Source organism: Enhydra lutris, unplaced genomic scaffold, assembly GCF_002288905.1.
Source record: "Enhydra lutris kenyoni isolate GAN:26980312 unplaced genomic scaffold, ASM228890v2 scaffoldscaffold66, whole genome shotgun sequence".
In the NCBI taxonomy this organism is placed as follows: Eukaryota; Metazoa; Chordata; class Mammalia; order Carnivora; family Mustelidae; genus Enhydra; species Enhydra lutris.
The window spans coordinates 15,449,758-15,475,230 of record NW_019154150.1 but is presented as its reverse complement, the minus strand read 5'-3'; the positions used below and the strand labels follow the sequence as shown (position 1 = coordinate 15,475,230).

General features: G+C 46.2%; 1 protein-coding gene across 2 annotated transcripts; it reads right to left on the bottom strand.

Annotated features, from left to right (window-relative positions):
* Positions 1–2,314: 2,314 nt before the first annotated feature.
* Positions 2,315–14,256, bottom strand: LOC111159067 (atypical chemokine receptor 2). Of its 2 annotated transcripts, XM_022521447.1 has the most exons (3): positions 14,213–14,256; positions 7,158–7,241; positions 2,315–4,178 (listed from the first exon to the last, which is right to left on the bottom strand). In XM_022521447.1, the coding sequence occupies exon 3, from the start codon at positions 4,147–4,149 to the stop codon at positions 2,995–2,997; it is 1,155 nt and encodes a 384-aa protein (XP_022377155.1). In that variant the 5' UTR covers positions 4,150–4,178; positions 7,158–7,241; positions 14,213–14,256; the 3' UTR covers positions 2,315–2,994. The 2 variants fall into 2 exon arrangements, with proteins under 2 accessions (XP_022377155.1, XP_022377154.1); XM_022521446.1 differs by lacking the exon at positions 14,213–14,256 and having other exon boundaries at positions 7,158–7,418.
* Between the last annotated feature and the right edge of the window lie 11,217 nt (positions 14,257–25,473).

Here is a 25,473-nt window from a genome sequence, read left to right as displayed (position 1 = left end):
TAGCCCACAATGTGTATTCTGTGACAATAGCTTATAACAGAACAAGATCTGGGGTGACATGCCAGTGGCAGATTTGCAGGCATCTGGGAAAGAAAAGAGGTTTTTCTGTTGGTTTGGTTTGGTTGTTTCCACCACCACCCCCATAGGTAGAAACTGCTGTAAACCCTCACACCTTCACAGAGTAGAGGGTGGGCAGCCTTGCTCCCAGGCAGAGCCGTGCCTGTCCTTCTTCCCAGGTCAGCCAGTGGGAAAAGTCCATCTTGCGTCGGAATCTGAGGGCCAAGACAATCCTGGGAGCTTTCTTTCCCAGGAAAGAGCAGCAGGAGGAACCAACGTCCAGGCTGGGAAGTAAGGTCAGGATGAAGGGGGCTCTGTCCTGGCCTGGGCTGTGAAAGCCCACCTCCAATTCACTCCTTGACCAGTGCCGTCTGTGTGTAGTCAGAGCCCTCAACATGGTCAGCAGCAGTCAATGGTAAGGAAGACAGTGAGAGGGATCAACATCACCTATGGCCAGCCCTTCTCCTTCTCCTTGGGCACAGGCTTCAGATCCCTTCTCATACACCTGCTGTTTGCAGAGAGCACATACCCACACCTACACACCTAGAGGAAGACACACAGGAACACACAGAAAACCCATGGGCACAAACCCAGACCCATGCAGACACAGTGACATGTTCATGTCAGATCCACATACACAGCCATATGTACTACGCACAGCCCACACGGCAACACACACACACACACACACACACACACACACACACACACACCCCAGTGCTGGGGACAAGCCCTGCCAGGCTTGTGCATCATGCATCTGTGCATCATGGATACAACGTCGGAGACTCTGGGTCGCTAGACCCTGTCAGTACATTCAGGCTGCTCTGTGGGCAGGCCTGAGGTCCCCCCTGGGGCAGATTTCAGGAGCTCTAAAGTAGAACCACATCACCCACATCCTTAAACAAGTCAGCACCTTCAGAGTCAGAGCTCCATTTCCTAGGGCACCATGGGAGCTCAGAGTCCTTTCTGACAGTGGGAATCCGGGGCCTTGGGAGAGAGAACTAAAGGCACAAGAGTTGAGTGAGATGGAGGATGGGAAAAGCAAAGCGTATAAAACCAGCAGAGTCAACTCTGGCAACATCCGGGGACAGCCCTGCTCATGACACATGGGCCGTGACTAGAGCATCCGAAGCTCAGGGGGAGAGAAGAAAGAACGGCAGAATACTGACCACCTGGTCCATTCTCTATCCATCCATTCATTTTAAAAATGCTCAATGAACCTCTGTTACATTCTGAGCACTGGCTTAAGCACAGGGGATACCGATTTAATACGTGGCAAAGTCCCTGATCTCCTGGAGCTTGCGTATAACCAGCCCTGTGTTCTCTTGTCCTCCAGTCTATCCGCCTGTAAGTTTCCTTCCATGCATTACTGCCTGCCAGGCTCTGTGCTGGATTTTCAGGACAGACACAGCCAGTTGTGGACAGGTTGTACTGTGGGCCAGGGGCTCCCTGGGGAAAGGTTTTCAGTGGCCAGGACAGATGCTAACCACTGGAGACAGGAAGAGGGAAGCACCTAGGCAGGGCAGATCAGCCAGGAATCAGACCGCAAGTGACAAAACAGCCCCATGTGAAGGAATATATTGGTTCGTGTAACTGTCAGGTCCAGGACTGGGACAGGTTCAGCCATGCCTGGATTCCGGGGCTTCCACAGTGCCCTCGGGGTCTGCACACTCACTGGGCTATCACCTCACCCTCTGAAGTTGGAGATGATGAAGGAGAACCCCCCCCACACACACACACCACACATCCTCTTGGCTTCAATCTCATGCCTCTGTTCTAGCGTGTTCTAGTTGCTGCATTTCACAAGCTCTATCTGGGTTCTGTGCCCATCCTAAATGAATCACCATGCCAGCGAAAGGTAAGGCTGGAAATGGCCCAAGTCCTGTGCTCTACATGAATGCCACCCAAAGCACAAGGCAGAGGGAAAAACAAGTGGTTTCCCAGAGCAAGCAGAATTCCATTACAGAACAAGGATGAGAAGACAGCTGGCTGAAAAAATGACCCCTGTTGCACAAGAGAGTGAGCAAGCATAAAACAGGGAGGTGGAAATGTGTCAGAAACAAGGGGTGGGGCACCTGGGTGGCTCAGTGGGTTAAGCCTCTGTCTTCGGCTCAGGTCATGATCAAGTCCCACATCGGGCTCTCTGCTCAGCGGGGAGCCTGCTTCCTCCTCTCTCTCTGCCTACTTATGATTTCTCTCTGCAAATAAATAAATAGAATCTTAAAAAAAGAAAAGAAAAGAAAAAAGAAAAGAAACAAGGGGTGCCTGGTGTCCAGGAAATGAGAAGTAATGAAGGAGTATAAGGTCAAGCTGGTAAATGGGATTCTTCTTGTGAAAGCTCCAGTCTTGAAGCTGGACAGAGACTTTAGACTTGATTGTGCAGGCCCTAGGGACCCCCGAAGGCTCCAGGGAGGGGACATGGGAAGCAGAGAGAGGGTGATCCTCCTGGACTATTGGGAACACGTGTTCACTCTGCCTCCCACCTGCCAACTCTCACGTTCCAGGGAAGTCCCCCAGGCCCCCGTAGTGGAACCCTTCCCACCCCTCCTGCTTGCCGGACCCTTGGAGCCACCATCAACACTGTGACATTAAACAATATTGCAGCAGTACGTCCCCAGCTGAGCTCCAGGGAAGGGAGCCAACTGGTGGGTGGCAAGCCTGGGGCTACTTTGATGAAGGCTGGAGTGATGGCTGCAGGTGAGGTGATCATTCTGGCCTGTGGGTGCAGATCAGATGACAGGAGAGCATGATGACCAGAAGCACAGCAGTTGGTTGGGAAGCTACTCTAGCAATTCGTGCACGAGAGTCTGGTTTCCTGGACGACGACAGGGTGTGGCAACATGGTCCCTGAAGCCTCTGGAAAGAGGGCTTTGGGTGGATGCCCAACAGAGCTAGGTCCCATCCACACTCGCCAGACTGTGGTATGGTCACTCAGGTTTAATTTTCCCCCATATCACTCTTGCTGGGGGAGAGCTCAGCCAGCCTCTCCCCGAGGTCATTCATGCCGGTCATTTCTTCTTGGGCAGTGAGCCTGCTACTCTCAGAGCAGCTGGACAGTGGGGCCTGTGCTGGGCCAGGTGCCTGGTGACGCCTGAGCACAGTGACAAGGAAAGCTTTCAGATACTGGCGGAAGTGGCGGCTGGAGAAAGAGTAGAGAATGGGGGTGAAGCAGCAGTGAAGGAAGGCGATGCTCTCGGTCACCTGCAGAGCATAGTCTAGCTGCTTGGCAACCTCGCATTCCCCAAAGATTTGCAGGTCCAGCAGTGAGTGCAGAAACAAGGTGAGGTTGTATGGGAACCACAGCACGAAGAAGGCTACCACCAGCGCTGTGACGATCCTTAGAGCCCGGCCCTGGCCCGGGGGCCTCAGCCTGACCAGGATGCAGCCAATGCGGGAGTAGAAGAAGATCATGACAAGGAGTGGAAGGAGAAACCCTAGGAGGTTCTGCTGGAAACGGAGGAAGAGCTTCCAGATGGTCGCATGACCCCCAAAATCTGCATAGCAGTTCCATACACCCGTGGGGTTTTCATGTGTCTGCACAAAGACCATGTCAGGGATGGAGACGGCCAGGGCCACAGCCCATACCGAGGCAGCCAGGAGCAGGCTTTTGGCCCGGGTTCTCAGCCTGTGGTGGGGCTGAGCATGGACGATCTCCAGGTACTTGTCCAGACTCATGCAGCTAATGAAGAAGATGCCACTGTAGAAGTTGATGGTGTAGAGGGTGCTCACCATCTTGCACAAGAAACTCCCAAAGACCCAATGCCAGGCCATGGAAATGCCCCAGAAAGGCAGTGTCACCACAAACAGGAGGTTGGAGATGGCCAGGTTCAGCAGATAGACCTCAGTCATCCGCCTGCGAGGTATATACCGAAGCAAGACCACTAGAAGGAGGAGGTTCCCGCCCAAACCCAGCACAAAGATCAGGCTGTAGAAGATTGGCAGGAAGATCTTGCCAAAGGCTACCACCTCGTCCTTCCTGCAGAGCATGAAAGCCACCTGGTCCAGGTAGTACTCATAGTCATAGAAGGAGCTGCTGTTCTCAGAACTTGCGACCTCGGTGGTGGGCGGCAGAGGGGAGGTGGTGGAGGCCATGTTGGGAGGACACGTCCAGTTCTGGAGCTCTGTGGGCCAGAGTACGGTGGGAGAGAAAGAAGATGAAACCAGGCATTCTTTACTGTTCTCCAAACCCACTTTTGCTACTGCTCTGGGAGGCCCTGCACACTCTTCACATCGACATCAGTACCTGTAAGCTAGCAAGGAAGAGCACAAGTGTGGGGAGCCTGAGTCTACCACTTAGAGCTATGTCACCCTAGGTGGGTGCCTTAACCTCAGGTGTTTTCATAGGACTCCCTTCTTCCATTATGGCTTCTCTTCTTTATTTTCTCCTTCATCGTTTGAAAGAACTAATAATGTCTCTCAGATTTTTCTTTATTATTTAGGGGATACCAGTTCACCTGTGTATTATCTCTCCATACTCTTCCTCATGTATGCCTTATAATTATTCTTCTTTGTGTGCCTTATTTAAAAAAAAAAGATTTCGTTTAGTTACTTTGACAGAGAGAGAGATCACAAGTAGGCAGAGAGAGAGGGGGAAGCAGGCTCCCTGCCAAGCAGAGAGCCCAATGCGGGGCTCGATCCCAGGACCCTGAGATCATGACCTGAGCTGAAGGCAGAGGCTTAACCCACTGAGCCACCCAGGCGCCCCCTTATTTTTTTTTTTTTAACAAGCACTTCTCTTCAGTGGCTTATTTTATGCATAAATATCTAGTGTGTCCACCCTGACTTTCAATTTTCTCGACTTCTATCACCTAAGGATTTCCCTTATTTTTGTTATTTTTTAAAACACTTTATTTTAAAAATTTAGTTTTATACCAATATTTTATTTACAAATATTTAATATTTTAAAAATAAAAACATTTTATCCAGTATATGTAGTTTTGAAGCAGAAAGGCAAGATCCATCTTCCTGAGAGACTCAGAACCTACTAAACTTTCCATACCCCCATTCTTCCATATTTAAAATGATACTACTAATAACAGTACCTACTTTGTGGGGTTCTTGTGAAGCTTAAATGTGATCAATCATGTAGAGCACTTCACACTCTATGGAAAGAGTGCCAGAACAGAGTAGGCACTCATTGAATGTTAGCTTAAATTATTGCTTTGTTGAGAACTCAGTCCATCGTCTTCCCATCAGTGTCTTCTCCTCTCTTGCGTCTCTCTAACTGAATGGCACCACCAACTACTCAGTCACCTAGGACTGCAATGTGGGAGACACCTCGGATTCCTTCCTCACCCCCCACCCTACCACCACCTGAGAATCTCTACCTCCTTACTGCCATTTGAATATGTCCAACATTTCTAAGTCCCATAAAAATGCATACATGATACTCGTTTAATAGAATTAAAACAAATGAAACAAAAATACTTTGAAGGAGTTCAAAGAGATGAAAGGGAAAGCAGGGAACTGATAAGCACAGCGTTAAAGATGGGGGCTGCCTGGGTAGAAGCTGGAGGCATGGGAGGAGGGCAGGTCACTGTCTATGGTCAAGTTAGTTCCCTCTGGAGCAGTGGTTTCCCAGGTTTTAATTGTATTATTAAAAATTATTTTTAAGGGCACCTGGGTGACTCAGTGGGTTAAGGGTCTGCTTTCGGCTCAGGTCATGATCCTGGGTCCTGGGATTGAGCCCCCAATCAGGCTCCCTGCTCAGCAGGGAGTCTGCTTCTCCCTCTCCCTCTTCCTCTCCTCCTGTTCATTCTCTCTCCCTCTCTCTCTCTCAAATAATTCAATAAAATCTTTAAAAAATAAAATAAAATAAATGATTTTTAAGAGAGAGCCTCACATGTGCCAGTGATAAGAATCTGTGATGATTCCCATTCTGTGTTCCAGGAGACAGACTTCATGTTCAACACGTTAGATTGTTTGCCAATGAAGAAGAGGGTTTTGGAGGAGAGAGTAGGAGATAAAAAATCGTCATTCAAGGAAGCAATCACGCATGGCCTCTGGAGTGGGGCCTATAGGCTAGTGATTACGGTTCATAAATCAAGAAATACAAATCAAGCCCACTTTGCACTTCTGTGCTTTATTTGTTATTCTTTGATTCAAGAGATATTGAACTTTTTAATATGTTCAATGCCTTTTTGTATGTCTTCTGTGAAGAGTTCTTTGTTTTGATGGGTGGATTCTCATTTTATAAGAGGTTTTTTGGTAGGGATTTAGCTTCTTACTTATACATTGCAAACATTTGCCCCAATCCTTCCTGGTAGAAGTTTTGCCTCTCCCCCCTCGACCCTTGCCCAGGAAGAACTCTGAAAGAATTTTTGACTCAGGGCCTTAGCTAACCCAGCCTAAATCCATGACACCTGGACTTCACAGCTGATGGAAATATACTATGTTGCCGAGACAGAATGTCTCCCAGGGAAACCCCTGAGTCTTCTTGCTCAATGAACCTCCGCACCACCCTTGGGCTCCTATCAAATGGCATCTGCCAAATGGGGAAAATCACACACATGCCCTAGGTCTGCCTAGAAGTTCAGCCTGGGTGGCTTTATCTAGGGCTGGGCTCTGGACTGGCCTCAGGAAATTTGCCTCGTGCCTTCCTTTCCTGTTCCTCCATTTCCTTCCTCTGCATCTGGGGTCTCCTGTCCCTGAGCCCCTCCTTTTCCTAGGCAGCAGTAAGGGCCATGGCTGATGTTGGAGTCCATAAGCTACTGGGATTGGGAGGAGTGAGTGCTCTTCTGCACTTGGGCCTGATTAGGGATTATTAATTAGAAGTTGTCACTAACTAAACACCAGCTCTTCTGGTCCAGCCAGCATTACTGACGTTGATCCTGACCTGGTTTCTCAAAGTCCCCTCTTTAACAAACAACCAAGTCTGATGATTGCTTTGATCAAAGCCAGAAGTCAGGGTCAGCAGGCTCCAGGCAGGCCGAGGTCACCTTTACAAGGTTCCTTCCCGTTGGAACACTGTTCCCTTCCCTCTCGTGGCCTCTGGCCTCCTGATATTTCACTCTGGGAATCTTTCCAGGTTGCCTTGAACTCTGAGACCATGAACCCCATGCTCCAGACTGCCCTTCATGTCCCTCTCAGCTCACACCTACCTGTTCCTCTGGATTCACTGGGGTTTTTGTTTTTTGTGTTCACTTTTCTTTATGCCTGAATTCATTTGGTTTATCCAGCAATACCTTGAGAGGAATAAAGGAGTGTATCAGTTATATACATGCTGGTGTGAATTAGCAGTATGAAGTTCTGTCATGGAACCTTTGTGGAAATCTAGGGAATTATATGGAGAAGGAGGATTTAAAGAGGAGGGAAAACAAAGGTGAGGTGAGCAGAGCTTCCCCAACAATGAAGCCAAGGGCACAAAGGCAAACTACAGTTTGTCTCTGGAGCGTAACATCATGGTCTTTGTGACTTCCTGAGGCTGCCAGCCTGGGCTGGCTCCAGCTTTGACTCAGCAAGAATCTCTGGCCGGAGAGTAATGTCCCCTCCTGAGGATCTAGGGCTCGCCTCCCTGGGCCTCTCAGAGAAGTCACAGTTGAGGCAACAAGAGAGAGGATATTGCTATGTCCATCTAGGCAAGAAGGCAACGATGTTAGTTGAGCTCCTTCCAAGAGCTGAACACCCAGATGGAATTTTCTCCTTTAATCCTCACCATAGCTCTGGGAAGCAATACTACTGTGATTCCCATATTCTAGATGAGGAAACTGAGGCTTGGAATGGGTGGAGTCCCACTGCTCCCAGCTTCAGATCAGCAAATCAGGGACCCAGGATTGGATGGCCCCAACAATATAAGTAGAACTGGTGACCCTTTCCCTCTAGTTCCCTTTTTCAGTATGGCCAAACCTGAAGTTGAAGGATGGGCCTCTGGTAGCGGGACTTCTGACCTTAGTAGCCAGTGGCAGAGAATATCCAAAGTCGTTAATATGCTGGAACAACTCCCACAGGCTTGTGAGAGCCAGTTATGCAACATCTGGGAGGCATCCAACAAATGATCGTAGAATTAAACAATTCCTCATTTGGGGATGTTAAGTTGGTAGCTTGAAATTGATCACGGTGGGGCTATTTATACGGTTGCAAATGCTTCAAATTGGAGCTTCCTCTCCTTCTTGCAAATGTCCCCCACCACCACCTCCATCCCTGAGAGCTGATTATTAAACCTTTGCTGGAATACCCCTGATCAAGACCCCATGAAGCCTGTCCTACCCCTGTCCATTTCCCTCTGACCCTGTCTGTGTCTCCATCACCTTTTCTCCTCCATGTGCCACATCAGTCCTGTAGCTGCCCTTCTCTCTAGCCAAGGGCCCTTGGGACAGAGTCACGTGTAGGTGGCCTGTGGCACGGCCGTACTGAGCATGCTGCCCCCATGCCGCTGTGACTAGTGAACAAATAAACAAGCTCAAATGTTGCCCCAAAAAGCCACACCAGCTTTCAAAATGTAAAACCAAGAATAACATCTGAGATCACTCCTAGTGAACAAAAATTATGCTGGCCTCCTTACAATTTAGAAATCATATCCTTTAAAATGCAACCCAATTCTCCCTTCCCAGAAGCCTACCCAGGCCGCTAGCCTGGTGTATCTCCTGCCCTGACCCCCAGCACTCACAGAGGCCACTCTTCAGCCTTGGTGCCTGTCTCCTTGAGTGGAGTCACCTTGTGAGAATGGCTTGTCTCCTCTGCGAGGCAGGGGTTGGAACTCACTAGCACAGGGTTGGCATCTGAGAGGCGTTCAGCAAGTGACCGTGGACTTAATCAGTACCATCACCTTTCTTCATCCCTTCTTCTCCCACCACATTTTTGCCTTGCTTGGCTTTCTGCCTTCCCCCTCACTGGTGCCCTGGACACAGCAGAGCCAAGACCCTCCTTGTGTGGGGCATTTCCCCAGCCTGGGTCAGCCCTGCCGCAGCGACCTTGGAAGCCCCTAGCCGTGGAGCACGTCCGGCCCACTGCTCTCCTTGAGCCACGTTCAAGTGCTGTCTCCAGCTGGCACAGCCTCCCTGGACCACCCCCAGCTTCCTCCCTCCGGAGGCTCCCCTAACTGCTCTGGGAGGACTGGGGTGGAGATGGAGTCCAAGGCCAGGTCTCCACCCTGGCCCAGATTGGGATGGGCTCCCTCTGCCTCTAAATCTGGTTTTACCATTCTGCATTTCTGGCCTAGCTGTGGCTGGAAAAATTGAAGCAAGGAGTTAGGAAGTGACGCCCTCTCCAATCGGGAAAGTGCTCTGGCCTTGGGACATACATAGAGGAATACTTGCTTTTGGGTGAACTGGTCATAGCTGGGGATGATTCTATTTTCTTCCCCCTGGGATTGAGAAACACCAGATGTTAAAACTTACTGCCTATGTGACAATTTCAACAACAGCAATAAACACCCACCACTTCCATAGCACTTATGTTTGGCCAGGCTCTGTTCTCAGAACTCCATGCATTTCTTCCTGGAGGCAGGTGCTATTGTCATCTCCATTTTACATATGAGGAAAGTTAGTCACAGAGAGGCTAAGGGACTTGCCCGAGGCCACACAGCTACTAAGTCACAGAGCTGGGCTTTGAATGCAGGCTGAGTCTGGGCTTGCTCATTAAAAGACAAGGGTGAAGGATGGGGACTAGAGATGAAGTGACCGATCAGGCTGCTACTGTTGCTTGGGGGTGCCTGCATGGAAGAGGCTGGGGGGCTGATGGTACGGGAATGAAAAACAGGGAAAGGAAATGCCAGCCATACAAGGAGGACCCGAAGAAAGAAGCTTAGTGTCTCAGGAATGGCACACTGGGAGAGAACTCACGAACTCAGTTGGGTCTCTGCTTCACTGCTTGGTTTGGAAGGCCCTCGGGCTTGAACTTAGGGCCCTGCCACTCCTAACACAAAGTCAAGGCTTCCATCCTGGAGCCCTTGACTTGCACAAGCCTATCTTCTGGCCCATAAAATAAAGAGTACTCACAGAAAAGAATTTTGTGAGGAGTAAATGGCGTGCAATCATTGTAACACCATAGAGCTAACACCATAGAGCCCTGACGACGTTCCGGGTGCTGAGGCAAGGAGCTTTACTTGTATTGACTTATTCAATCCTCACATTTACCTTACAGAAGTTATAGAAGTTCAATACTATTATCAGCCCCCTTTTATAGCCGACAACACTGAAGCACAGGGAGGTTAGGGAACTGGCCCAAGATCACACAGCAAGTGAGTAGTAGATTCAGGAACTGAAACCCAGATTTTTAAAAAGATTTTATCTATCTATTTATTTATTTTGAGAGAGAGAGAGAGAGAGAGAGAGTGCGAGTGAGCATGGGGAGATGGGCAGAAGGCAGAAGGAGAGGGACAAAATCTCAAGCAGAGATCCAGCCCAGCATGTGGCTGGATCTCACAACCCTGAAATTATGACCTGAGAACCAAGAGTCGGACACTTAACCAACTGAGCCACTCAGGCACCTCTCCCAGAGTCCATGCTCTTCAACACTAAGTCATACTGCCTCTCAAAGAAAGTCCCCCTCTGCCAAGCTTACTGTGTATTAATGTACTCACTTCTCCCAACAACCTTGTGAGGCAAGCACTATTATTATTCTCATTTTACAAATGAGGAACTGAGGCTCAGAGAGGGGGACTAACTCGCCCAAGGACACTTGGCAGGTGTGCTACAGGGTCAGAAATGGAGTCCCTGCAGCAGCTTTAGGGCCAGAGCCCTGGACCTCACACTGGGAGCTCCACTGCTGGGAGCCCTAATCTCAGACTCATGGGAGGCACAGCTGCCCTCTTCATGGTCCGCTTTGGGAAGCCTTGCATTTGGATTCATTGTGATGTATAAGACACAGTGGAAACAATAGTAACTGCGTCCTAACATTTACACGGGGATCCTTACCTCTCCAGGCTCTTAAGCCGGCTCCTTGCAAGTCGTCCTGGGTCCCTTGGTAGAGGCAGCAGGTGTCACCTCCCTGGTTTCTCAGGAAGCCCAGAGCCAAGCCACAAGTCAGGCACAGCTGACCTCAGAGTCCTGAATTTTGGAGCCCTGGACCATGGCACAATCTCCCTCTCTCTCTCTCTTTACTTTTTTAGCATGTATTTGTCCTGATTACCGAAGTAACATATGTGCAATGTAAAATGCAGAAATATAAGAGAAAAAAAATAGAAAAGAGGCTGACTGCTTCCAGGAATATTCTTTGGGAATGTTTTGGTGTATCTTGTCTGTTTTCATGTCCCGAGCTCTGTCCACTGCACTACACCTCCCTGGATTTGTGGAATCACAGAGCCTGGCTGGAAGACAGTGCCTTTGTTCAGTCCCCTGCAGGGCGTAAGGGCTTTTGAAGTTTACTCCTGCTCCCTAGGAGATGCGAGGCCCGCCTGCTCCCCATGCTCCCTGGGACCCCACATTACTCAATGTTTCCTGGCTCTTATCAGGGACTGGGGATGTTTGTGACATTGATAAAATCAAAGGCAACTCCTCCTCCCCAAGCTTATTTCAGTTAATAAAAACGAAGTGGTTTTAGAGCCCAACTCTTGAAGGAGCTGCTGCTGGAGAAGAAGGTATGATTTTCATGTCTTTCCTGAATCACTTTTGTTCTTTTCTCCTTTGTCTCTTTCATTGTTGCCTGAAATCTTACCACTAGGGCTCTCTGCATTTATATTTCAGCATGATGCTTGGTTCAGAATGAAACACAGTCACCACCTCCACTACCCGCAGGGAGGGTGGGACACTCAGCATGGTGCGGCACGGAAGAATAAACAGAATAGATGAGTCCACTTCTTAATGATTGAGTTACCCTGGGCAAATTACCTAACCTCTCTGAGCCTTACCTAGCAAATGTCTCCTTCCTGGAGTGTTTATAATAATCAAATGAGTGTCTGGCACCTAACTATTGGCTCCCTTCCAGGCCCCAAAATAACCCTTGGCTCAGCTCGGGATGGATAAGAGGAAATCTTGAGACTGTCTGGGGCAGAAGAAGGGGGTCTAAGGAGAGAGTGCAGACATATGCAAAAGAAGACCGCATAGCTGGGGAACCTCAGCCCTGGGAGGGAGAGCTTTAAAGACCATCCCTGTCTGTCTCCATGGGGAACCTGAAGCCCAGGGAGGAAAGGGAATGCCTGAGGTACTCAGTTGTCTGATACCAACTCTCAGGGACTTCCAGAATCCACCAAAGCAGATTCTCAGAGCTGGAGTCAAGGGGGAAAGGGTCAGCAGACTGCCTCACTCCACAGCTGCTGAGGCAATTGCTCCAAGAGTTGCCCTAGAGAGAATGTTCCACCTGACCCATTCGCACTTCCCTCTCCCCACACCTGTGGCCACTCTCTAAGCCTCTGGACCCAGTCTCCCTCTCTGCAATCCCCCGGGTAGGGCCCAGCCCAATCCCACCATGGCCATAACCTACCAGAGCCAGACCCACTTGCCTGGGGGTGTCCAACCTCACCCAGGAGGAGAGCAGCAGCGCCTGGGTCCTGCTTCCTCAGAGAAGTGCAGAGGGAGTATGAATCCTCCCCCTCTGGGATCAGCCCTGCACACATCCTGCTTTTAAGGCGGGGACAGAGCATCCCTTTGCTCCTGCCGCAGCCTATTTCCCTCCCTGGAAAGGAGTCAAGCCCAAAGGACCGCTCCTCATTTAGGAACAATTCCCCCCACCCCAAGACAATCTAATGACTTTAGAAAATACTCCTCCCCAACCACACCTCTCTGGACCAGTTCCTGGGCTGCTGCACCAAGGAGATGAACAGCTCCAGACCAGGTCTTTGCTAGGCACCTTTTCCAAACTCCATCCAGCTGCATTGATCTCAGACACCTCTCTGGCACGATCTGACTACCATCCTCCCCCACATCTCCTCCGGCCAAAATTCCCACCAAGCAGAGCCGTGTCTGCCTCCCCAGAGAGTCAGGAATATTCTCATCTCCTGGACTTTCCAAACCATCTTCCCTCCTCCCCCACCCTTCTCCCTCTAGGACTCACATCACAGCATGTATCTCTGCTTGTTTGTTTGTCTGCTCTCCTCCTGGGTCTGGAACTCCCAGGGCAAGGACCATACTTGACCAACCAACCTGACACTAGGGCCAGGCAAGAGCAGAAACTCATTGAATATGTGTGCGTGTGTGACATTCTGCCTGCCATATGCATGCCAGTATGAGGGTAACTCTCTGCCAGGACAGCACCTGTGGTCTGGGGGCAACATCTCAGCCACCTCCACCTCCACCCCCACAGCCAGGCTGATACACAGCAGGAGCTTGGTCCTGCTGTCGCTACCTGAATTAAGCAGTAACAGAATAATGCCTGGTGGTCACAGGTACTGGCATTGGAGTCACACAGTGCCAGACTTGAATCTGGCGCTATGGGTACCTATGTGTGATCTAGAGATGGTGGGTTCACCTCTCTGTGCCTTGGTATTCAGATCTGCACTGGAGGTGGGGACCCTGTCTTCTTCAGACCATCATGATGAGAACTAAATGTCCCCAGAGAGATGGGCAAGGACCGGGAGTCCACAGGCCACCTAGCATTGAGGTCAAACTGTGATGGGTTCTCACCCCAATAGAGGGGAGCAAAGGACCTTCCAAGTGAGTGGGTCTCCAAGTCTCTCCAGGCCAAATAAATGCTAGAAGGATAAAGAATAGGGAGATGGCCAACAGAAGCCACAGAGCCCTGGTTCCACCCTGGGGATGGATAACCTTTAAAGATTGTCTTGTTTTCATTCTGTATTAAGTCTCTTAAGAGAAGTAGAACAGCTAAGTTCTAGAATCTAGGCTCTTTCCTCTTCCCCCCACCACCTTATTCAAATTTTTTATTTTAAGATAATTTTTAGACTTGCAAAAATTGTGCACAGAATTTCTATACACCTGTCAGGCAGTTTCCCCTAATGTTTTTTTTTTTTGTTTTTTTGTTTTTTTGTTTTTTTTTTTTAAGATTTTTTATTTAATTATTTGTCAGAGAGAGAGAGGGAGAGAGAGCAAGCACAGGCAGACAGAATGGCAGGCAAAGGCAGAGGGAGAAGCAGGCTCCCTGATGAGCAAGGAGCCCGATGTGGGACTCGATCCCAGGACGCTGGGATCATGACCTGAGCCGAAGGCAGCTGCTTAACCAACTGAGCCACCCAGGCGTCCCTAGTGTCCCCTAATGTTAACCACAGAACCACAGTATAATGATCTAAACAAAGAAATGAACATTGACACGATACCATTCTACGGACCTTATTCAAATGTCGCCGGCTGTCTCACTGATGTCCTTACTCTGGTCCAAGATCTGAAGCAGACTCCCGCATTGCATTTGATTGTCGTGGCTCCTCAGTCGCTCCATTTCGGGGGCAGTTCCTCCATCTTGTTTTGTCTTTTATGACCTTGATAGTTTTGAAGAGGAATGTAGAACACCGCTAGCTTTTGGTTTGATACTTCTTCAAGGTTAAATTACAGTTATGTATTTTAGGTAGGAACCCTACAGAAGTGACATGTCCTTCTCAGTGCATTATACCAGAGGTATATGATTTCAATATGTCTCATTACTGACAGTGTTAACTTTAATCACCCGGTAAGATGGTGTCTGCCAGGTTTTTCCACCATAAAATTACTACTTATTCCTTCGTAATTAATAAGCAGCTTGTGGGGAGGAACTTTTGCCCACAAATGTTAATATTCATTCATCCATGGTGCTGACAATTATTACTGTATTGTTTGCCAAACAGTGATTTTCTATTTCCATAATTCTTGTGTGTGTGCGTGCGTGCGTGCGTGTGTGTGCTGGTAAAGTTTATTTACATTGCATTTCAGCACATCAGTCACATTTAAGTCCTAGAGATTTGTATTTATTTACATATAAAATTCAGGACATTTCTGGGAGATTTTTTTTTTTTTTTCCAAAAACAAAAATGGGCACCTGGATGGCTCAGCCAGTTACCTGTCTGCCTTTGGCTCAGGTCAAGATCTCAGGGTCCTGGGATCAAGCCCTGCATCCAGGTCCCTGCTCAGCCAGGAGCCTGCTTCCTCTTCTCCCTCCTCCCCTCCCCCCATTAGTGCACTCTATCTCTCTCTCTCTGTCTCAAAAAAAAAAACAACAACAATAAAATCTTTAAAAACAAAAACAAAACAGGAGACAATTAATATGACAGTTGGGTAATTTAATGAACCTCATGCTTCAGTGGGGGCTCATCTGGGATTTTAGAGTGAACCGCATCAGAGGGCTGCCACTGGCAATTCATGAGAGAGTCGGAGAGTTCCTCGCTTTTCACCATGAAGTCCTTCTTTAATTTCTCAATATTCTAATGAAGTTTTGATCTTCCAGCGGGTCCTCGTCTTGCTTTTCTGACAGAAGTGTGCTTTCCTCAGGCGTGACCAGAGTTGCAGCTGGGCGTCCCTAGAAGGGTTGCATGCATTTCCATCTGGGGCACCATCACACTTCTAGCCAGAAAGGGAGGAACCGCCATGCTGTTGCTCAAACCAGTTGCCCGAGCGGTAACCCTGGCAGGGCTGGAACGCTGGCTTCACCCTCTGCCAGTATCAGTAATAATTATCTTATAGAACTATGCCAAAACCTGCAAGACTCAGCCATTTATCCAGGAACATTACAAAACGACACCAGCTTTTATGCCTGCGTCAAAAATTCCAGCTCCAGGAGCTATAACCTCTTACCCCAGCAAATCTCTCTCACAGTTTACATCTTTTTTTTTTTTTTTAACATTTACTAATTGGACTTTACCATAAAAAGGAGTTGGCCCTTCTCTCAATTTATTTATGTATATTGTTATGGACTCAGGAGTATTAAATTTATTCCATTATTATCATCATCAATTTTGCTGTTCAATTGTCTCATCCTCTTTCGAAATACTTCAGTCCATCTGCTTCCTGTTGAGCTGGATTTCCAGCCACAGCCCCTCAGTCACCTACTCCCTGTGTGCAGGGCAGATTCCGAGCCCTTGCACCGAGGGCCAGGTTTCTGGGGAATTCACTGAGGCACTTTCCCAGCAAAGAAACGGATAGGTCCCAGCCACGGGAAGTCAGTCATGGTTCCAGAGTCAGGGAGTTCCAGGAAGGGCTGACCCTGGCCAGGTAGGCTCTTCCATAATTCATCCTGCCCTCCATAGATCCACCCAGGCCTGTCCCAGTAGCAGCACCAGCTCAGACCTCACATGTCCTGTGTTTTTCATCCTTCGCCCGCTCTTCTCTGCCCAGTGCGGGTATAGCCGCCAGCCGAGAAGTCAGGCGGCAGACAGCTGCGCAGCACTTTACCATATTCCTTGGTGCAGAGGAAGCACCCTCCTCCTGGGGTTTAGTTCCTAGCTGTTCTCCACGGACCCCAAGAGTGGCCAAAGCAAAGACAGCCGGGCACTACTGCAAGACAGACTACCTAAGGACAAGAGGGACTTTCCCGTGTTGAAGTGGGCTGGGAGGAGAAGGCTCTGCCTCATCTTCTTGCATTTTAAGATGTGCAAGGGTTATTTGCTCTGGGAAGGGTGCAGACCCTAGCCTCTGAAGCCAGGCAGCCGAGATGCACAGGGCCCTCTCCTTCAGGAGACCACGCTGCTTCAACTTCAGAATACAGACCTTAAAATACATACTGTTCTCGCACACTCCTAACACACAATTTGAACACATTGGCCGCATCTAGTATTACAGCAAAAAGTGACATCACATTTTCAAAACACCTGCTTCTATTGTCAACTGAGGACTTGAATCTGTGAAACTTTTGCTGGCAGCCTGACCCTTCCTGTCCTCCACCAGCCAACTCCAGGCCCATCTCCCCTCCAGAAGCTTCCCAATCTCTCCAGCCCTCCCTAATGCCTTGCTTTGAGCTTCCTGTCTGTAGAGGAAATATTGCCCAGGGGCAAGTCTGTCTCCCTGCTAGCCTGCAAACTCCTCATAGTCAGGGTTTTGTTCATCTGTACGCAGTGCCTGGTGTTACTCATGGAGCCCAGGCCAGGGAGCTGGGCAGTTGACTTGCTGACAGAGCTCGGCCAGCACTTGACAAGCTGGGGTTCTGAAGAAAGAGCCCCCATTTGGCCCTGTCTCCAGCTCTGCCTCACTCTCCGTCCCTTTCTCTCTATTTTCTGTCTTCCTTGGGCAAACTTCATCCCTTTCTGTGCCAAGCCCATTACACAGTCAGTCTGGACTCTCTCTAGGTTCTCCAAGTTGGAATTTCTAAACTGCAAACTTGCCCTCCAGTTTAGAAGTTCTTGTAACACCCATATTTACTCACGTTGAATAGACGTCGCACCAGAGTCTCACGCCAGACCAACTTCTTCCTATCATGCTCCATTGACGGCAAAACAGGAAGGAAATTCTGCTCATCTCGCCTCTTCCATTTCCTCTTTCTGTGCTACCCCCACCGGCTGGTCCCTTCTAGCCACCCAGCCTGTCTCTCTTTTTGTACCTCTTCCCAGTGTGTTGTGTTCAGGGCTTTGGGAGGGGGGCTGCTTTCAGCAGAGGAAGGGATGGCGTGTGTGACTGTTCCACCATGTACCAGTCCCTTGCCTTGGTACAAACATGTTTGTTTGCAATCAGTGTAATTATTCATTTATTAAAATGTCTTCAACCACATATTACATGTTAGAGTTCTCCAGATGTCTTCTCTGTGGGTAGGCAAAGCGAGGTTATCACACACATTTTATAGACAAGGCTGCCAAGGCTCAGAGAGGGCAAGTCACTTTCCCGGAATCACATAGTTGATAGGAATCACCAGGGCCATCTGGCTCCAATACCAGTGCTCTCTTGCCCACAGTATATATGAATGTTCTGTTTAATTCTTTTCTCCTTCCTACTCTGCAACCCTTCTAACTCAGTTCTAGATAGCTATTCTAAGACAGAAGTTATTTCCCATTCATCTGAGGATCCCTCACATCATAGCCCAGCTGGTGATAACACAGCAGACACTCAGTAAAAATTTATTGAGAGAATGTACGTTTCTATGTAGAAATCCTTCCCAAGAATTAACTACTCTTATCTAAGACGGTCCCAGAGATTTTCGTACATGGATTCTAGTCCCTCGGTTTCTCTGGGGCTCACTTTCCCTGTCTGTAGGGCAGTTGTACAGTTGGACTCAAGGTGTCCATATTCCTTAAGCTGTGACACTCTGTTGTTGGCTTTGGGACTCTGCCCAGGAGGGCTGGTGTCTGTGCTTCTGGGAACACATGATACCCAGCCAGCCTGAGGTCAGGGACAGCATATAGGAGCAGCTGGGTACACTGCGAGGTAAAGAAGACAACATAGGGCTTGGAAATTGGTGCTTAGAGCTAAGCCTGGAAGGAAGTGGGTGGCATGAACAGGCTGAGCTGTCGGCCCTCTGCAGTCAATTACATTCCTCTGATATTACTTTAAAAAAATTTTTATTTAAATTCAATTTAATGAACATATACTGTATCATTATTTTCAGGGACACAATTCAGTGATTCATCAGTTGCATACAATACTCAGTGCTCATTCCAACAAGTGCCCTCCTTAACGCCCATCACCTAATTATGCCATCCCCCACCCTCCTCCCCTCCAGCAACCCTCAGTTTGCTCCCTGTAGTCTCTGATGTTTTGCCTCCTTCTCTGTTTTTGTCTTACTTTATTTTTCCTTCCCTTCCCCTACAATCATGTTTTGTTTCTTAAATTCCACATGTGAGTGAAAGCATATGGCATTTGTCTTTCTCTGAATGACTTATTTCGCTTAGCATAATACACTCTAGTTCCATCTACATCGTTGCAAATGGCAAGATTCATTCTTTTTAATGGCTGAGTAATATTCCATTGTGTATATTTACCCCATCTTCTTTTTTTTTTTTTTTTTAAGATTTTATTCATTTATTTGACAGGCAGAGATCACAAGGAGGCAGAGAGGCAGGCAGAAAGAGAGAAGGAAGCAGGCTCCTGGCTGAGCAGAGAGCCCGATGCAGGGCTCGATCCCAGGACCCTGGGATCATGACCTGAGCTGAAGGCAGAGGCTCAATCCCCTGAGCCACCCAGGCGCCCCCCACATATTCTTTATCCATTCATCTGTCAGTGGACATCTGGTTTTTTTCTATATTTTGGCTATTGTGGACATTGCTGCTATAAACATTCAGGTGCAGGTGTCCCTTCAAATCACGATGTTTATAACCTTTGGATAAATACCTAGTAGTGCAATTACTGGGTCATAGTGTAACTCTATTTTTAACTTTTTGAGGAACCTCCATACTGTTTTCCAGAGTGATTGCACCGTTTGCATTCCCACCAACAGTGTAAGAGGGTTTTCCTTTCTCACCAACATCTGTTGTTTCCTGAGTTGTTCATTTTAACCATTCTGACTGGTATGAAATGGTATCTCATTGTGGTTTTGATGTGTATTTTCCTGATGCTGAGTGATTTTGAGCATCTTCTCATGTATCTGTTGTCCATTTGTATGCCTTCTTTGGAGAAGTATCTGTTTATGTGTTCTGCTCATTTCTTGATTGGATTTTTTGTTTTCTGGATGTTGAATTTGGTAAGTTCTTTCTAGATTTTGGATACCAGCTCTTTATCTGATATGGTTTGCCAATATCTTGTCCCATTCTATAGGTTGCCTTTTTAGTTTGTTGACTGTTTCCTTTGCTGTGCAAAAGCTTTTCATCTTGATCGAGTCCCAATAGTTCATTTTTGCTTTTGTTTCTCTTGCCTTTGAAGACGTGTCTAGCAAGAAGCTGCTGTGGTCAACGTCAAAGAGGTTGTTGCCTGCATTGTCTTCTAGGATTTTGATGGATTCCTGTTTCACACTTAGGTGTTTCATCCATTTTGAGTTTATTTTGTGTGTGGTATGAGAAAGTGGTCCAGTTTCAATCTTCTTCATGCGGATATCCACTTTTCCAAACACCATTTGTTGAAGAGATTGTCTTTTTTTTAAATTGGATATTCTTCCCTGATTTGTCAAAGATTAGTCAACCATGGAGCTGAAAGTCCATTTCTGGGTTCTCTATTCTGTTCCATTGATCTGTGTGTCTGGTTTTGTGCCAGTACCATACTGTCTTGATTATTATAGCTTTGTAATAGAGCTTGAAGTCCGGAATTGTGATGCTTCCAGCTTTGGTTTTCTTTTTCAACATTCCTTTAACTATTTGGGGTCTTTTCTGGTTCCATACAAATTTTAAGATTGTTTGTTCCAGCTCTGTGAAAAATGTCAATGGTATTTTGATAGGGATTGCCTTGAGTGTGTAGACTACTTTGGGTAGCATAGACATTTTAACAATATTTGTTCTTCCAATGCATGAGCATGGAATGTTTTTCCATTTCTTTGTGTCTTCCTCAGTTTCCTTTGTAAGAGTCCTCTAGTTTTCAGAGTACAGATCCTATGACTTCGTTGGTTAGGTTTACTCATAGGTATCTTACGGTTTCTGGTGCAATTGTAAATGGGATCAATTCCCTGAATTCTCTTTCTTCTGCCTCATTGCTAGGGTACAGAAATGCAACTGACTTCTGTGCATTGATTTTACATCTTGCCATTTTGCTGAATTCCTATATCAGTTCTAGCATTTTTTTGCTGGAGTCTTTTGGGTTTTCTACATGGAGTACTATGTTGTCTGCAAAGAGTGAAAATTTGACTTCCTCTCTGCTGATTTAGATCCTTTTAACTCTTTGTGTTGTCTGACTGCTGAGGCTAGGACTTCCAGTACTATGTTGAACAACAGTGGTGAGAGTGGACATCGTTTTTGTGTTCCTATCCTTAAGGGGAAAGCTCTCAGTTTTTCCCTGTTGAAGATGATATTTGCTATGGGTTTTTCATATGTTGCTTTTATAATATTGAGGTATATTCCCTCTATCCCTACACAGTGGAGAGTTTTTATCAAGAAAGGATGCTGTAGGGGTTTCTGGGTGGCTCAGTCATTAAGCATCTATGTTTGGCTCAGGTCATGATCCCAGGGTCCTGGGATCGAGCTCCTCATCTGGCTCCCTGCTCGGCGTGAAGCCTGCTTCTCCCTCTCCCACTACCCCTACTATGTTTCCTCTCTCTGTGTGTCTTTCTCTGTCAAATAAGTAAATCTTTTTTTAAAAAAAGGATGCTGTATTTTGTCAAATGTTTCTTTCTGCATCAATTGAGAGGATCATATTGAGAGAATCATTCATGTCCTTTCTTTTATTAACGTGGTATATCACACTGATTGATTATAGATTTTGAACTACCCTTGTGGCCCAGGAATAAATCCTACTTGGTTGTGGTGAATAATCCTTTTAATGTACTGTTTCAATCCTATTAGCTAGTATCTTAGTGAGAATTTCTGCATCCATGTTCAACAGGGATATTGATCTGTAATTCTTTTTGGTGGGGTCTTTTGTCTGGTTTGGTAATGCTGACCTCATAAAATGAGTTTGGAAGTTTTCCTTCCATTTTTATTTTTTTGAAACAGTTTCAGAAGGATAGGTATTAATTCTTCTTCTTTTTTATAATTTTTTAATTTTTTTATAAACATATAATGTATTGTTAGCCCCAGGGGTACAGGTCTGTGAATCGCTAGGTATTAATTCTTCTTTAAATCCTTGGTATAATTCTGCTAGAAAGCCATCCAGCCCTGGACTCTTGTTTGTTGGGAGATTTTTTTTAAAGATTTTATTTACTTATTTGAGAGAGAGAGAGAGTGAGAGAGAACATGAGAGGGGAGAAGGTCAGAGGGAGAAGCAGATTCCCCATGGAGCTGGGATCCTGATGCAGGACTTGATCCTGGGATTCCAGGATCATGACCCGAGCCAAAGGCAGTCGGCCAACCAACTGAGCCACCCAGGCTCCCTTGTTGGGAGATTTTTCATTACTGATTCAATTTCTTTGCTGGTTATGGATCTGTTCAGGGTTTCTATTTTTCTGTTTCAGTTTTGGTAGTTTGTATGTTTCTAGGAATGCATCCATTTCTTCCAGATTGCCTAATTTGTTGACATATAATGACTCCTAATATTCTCTTATAATTCTTTGTATTTCTTCAGTGTTGGTTGTGATCTCTCCTCTCCCATTCATGGTTTTATTTATTTGGGTCCTTTCTCTCTTCTTTTTGATAATTCTGGCTAGGGGTTTATTGATCTTATTAATTCTTTCAAAGAACCAGCTCTTACTTTTGTTTATCTGTTCTTTTTTTTATTTCTGTATCATTGATTTCTGCTGTAATCTTTATTATTTCTCTTCTCCTGCTGGATTTAGGCTTTATTTGCTGTTCTTTTTCCAGCTCCTTTAGGTGTAAGGTTAGATTGTGTATTTGAGACTTTTCTTGTTTCTTGAGAAAGGCCTGTATTGCTATATACTTCCCTCTTAGGACCACCTTTGCTTTATCCCAAAGGTTCTGAACTATCATGTTTTCATTTTCATTTCTTCCATGTTTTTTTTAATTGTTCTTTAATTTCCTAGTTGACCCATTCATTCTGTAGTAGGATGTTCTTTAACCTGCATGTATTGTGGTCCTTCCAGATTTTTTCTTGTAGTTGACTTCAAGTTCTAAAGCACTGTGGTCTGAAAATATGCATGAACTGATCTCAATCTTTTTGTACCAGTTGAGACCTTATTTGTGACCCAATATGTGATCTGTTCTGGGAAATGTTATATGCATTTGAGAAGAATGTGTATTCTGCTGCTTTAGGATGAAATGCTCTGACTATACCTGTTAAGTCCATCTGGTCCAGTGTGTTATTCAATGTCCTCGTTTCTTTATTGATATTCTGTTTATGTTATCTGTCCATTGGTGTGAGTGGGGTGTTAAAGCCCCCTATTATTATTATATTATTATCAATGTTTTTCTTTATTTTTTTAGAGATTTATTTAAGAGAGAAAGAGCCAGTGAGAGAGAGGGAGAGACACAAGAGGGGGAGGTGGGGAAGAGCAGAGGGATGAGGGAGAAGCAGATTTCCCACTGAGCAGGGACACCCACGCAGGGCTCCACCCCCGGACCCTGGGATCATGACCTGACCAGAAGGCAGATGTTCAACTGACTGACCCACCCAGGCACCCCTCAGTATGTTTCTTTAATTTGGTTATTAATAGTTTTAAATATTTGGTTGCTCCCCAAGTTAGGGGCATAAATGTTTACAAGTGTTAGATTTTCTTGTTGGATATACCCTTTTATTATGACATAATATCCTTCATCTCTTATAGTCTTTGGTTTAAATTCTAGTTTGTCTGATATAAGGATGGCCACTCTAAATTTCTTTTGATTTCATTGGCATGATAAATGGTTCTCCACCTCCTCACTTTCAATCTGGAGGTGACTCTGGGTCTAAAATGAGTCTCCTGTAAGCAGCATATCAATGGGTCTTGTTTTGTTTTGTTTTTTACCCATTCTGATACCCTTTGCTTTTTGATTGGAGCATTTGGTCTGTTTACATTCAGAGTAATTATTGAAAGATCTGAAATTAGTGCCATAGTATTACCTGTAAAGTTGCTGTTCCTGTAGATTGTCTTTGTTCCTTTCTGGTCTTTGTTTGGCCTCTCTCTTTGCTCAAATGATCCTCTTTAATATTTCTTCCAGGGCTGGTTTAGTGTTCACAAATTCCTTTACTCTTTGTTTGCCTTGGAAATCCTTTATCTCTCCTTCTATTCTGAATGACAGCATTGCTGAATAAAATATTCTTGGCTGCTGGGGCACCTGGGTGGCTCAGTGGGTTAAGCCTCTGCCTTTGGCTCAGGTCATGATCCCAGCGTCCTGGGATCGAGCCCCGCATTGGGCTCTCTGCTTGGCAGGGAGCCTGCTTCCTCCTCTCTCTCTGCCTGCCTCTCTGCCTACTTGTGATCTCTATCTGATAAATAAATAAATAAAATCTTTTTAAAAAATATTCTTGGCTGCATATTTTTCCCATTTAGCACATTGAATATATCATGCCAGTCCTTTCTGGCCTGCCAGGTGTCTACGGACAGGTCTGCTGCCAGCCTTGTGATTCTGCACTTGTAAGTTAAGGACCTCTCGTCCCAAGCTGCTTTCAGGATTTTCTCTTTCTCTTTGAAATTGTCAAGCTTCACTATAGGATGTTGAAGTGTCAACCTATTTTTATTGATTTTGAAGGGGGTTCTCTATGCCTCCCAGACTTGAATGCCTGTTTCCTTCCCCAAATAGGGAAGTTCTCAGCAATAATTTGTTCAAATAAATTTTCTGTCCCTCTCTCCCACTCGTCATCTTCTAGGACCCCTATTATTCAGATATTATTTCATTTTATGGAATTACTAGAGTTCTCAAAGTCTCTTTTTGCGATCCAGTAGTTGTCTTTCTCCTTTTCAGCTTCCTTATTTTCCATCATTTTGTCTTCGATATCACTGACTCTCTCTTCTGCCTCATTTATCCTTGCTGTTAAAAAGCCTCCATTTGTGACTGCATCTCAGTAATAGCATTTTTCATTTCAGCCGGATTAGATCTTAGTTCTTCTACTTCTCCAGTAAGGGATTCTCTAGTTTCTCCTATTTTTTTTTTCCCCAAGCCCAGCTAGTTTCTTTATAATCGTGTTTTAAATTCTAGTTCAGACATTTTACTTATATCTGTATTGATTAAATCCCTGGCAGTGGATATTACCTCCTATTCTTTCTTTTGGGGTGAATTTCCCTGTCTAGTCATTATGTCCAGAAAAGAAAGGAGGAAAGAGAAACCCAGCAAAAACAGCAGTAATAACAACAACAAAAACTTTAGGAAGTGTTTCTGGTGCATGCTGTGTACACTCTGTTGTGTTTTGGCTGCTCTTTCCCACTAGACCTTCCTCTACAGAGTTCCTCCTTGCTTGTAGTGGGGAGTGCTTGGACCCTTAAGTAAATGAGCTTTGTTTGTTAAGATAAGCCTCACATCTGCCATGTTCTCTCCCTCCAACTGTGCAGATTGTTTCTTCATTCTCGGATCATCTTCCCAGTTGTTCAAAAATAATTGAATGTTGATCTAGCTAAATTCGAAGGACAAGGCAAGTTCAGGGTCTCCCTAATACTCTGCCATCTTCCCAAGTTCTGATATTACTTTCTTTTGAACTGCTAGGAGCAAACCCATTTCATTCCTTTTCAAAACTCTTGGAAAGCTGACTGTTAATCAATGGTTGAGCAATGAAAGAAAGTCTTGCTTGACTATTCCTTCATCTTTTCATCTCATGTGTCCATCCAGGAGGCTTTCTCCAAGTGTTTGTCCCAGGCGCAGGCAGCAGGACTCCCCACTCCGGACCTTGATCCCCAGCCAGTTGGTTGACCACATCTCCCTCTGAATCCAGATGTTCTCCCCTCCTCACCAGATATGTTTTATAGTTTTGCTAAGTTGTTTATTATGGTATTTTTCAAACAGTCCCCCCAAAATACCAAGATAGTATAATGAGCTCCCATGCGACCATCATCCAGCTTCAATTATCAACCAGTGGCCAATCTTTTTCATGTACACACCCACTCACTTATCCCTTCCTGTATTATTTTGAAGCAAATATCAGACATTGTGTCATGTAATTCATGAATATTGATATGTGCCTTTAAAAGATCGATCATTGTCAAAACTTAACACTAATTCTTTAATATCATCAAGTATCCAGTCACTAATGTCATAAT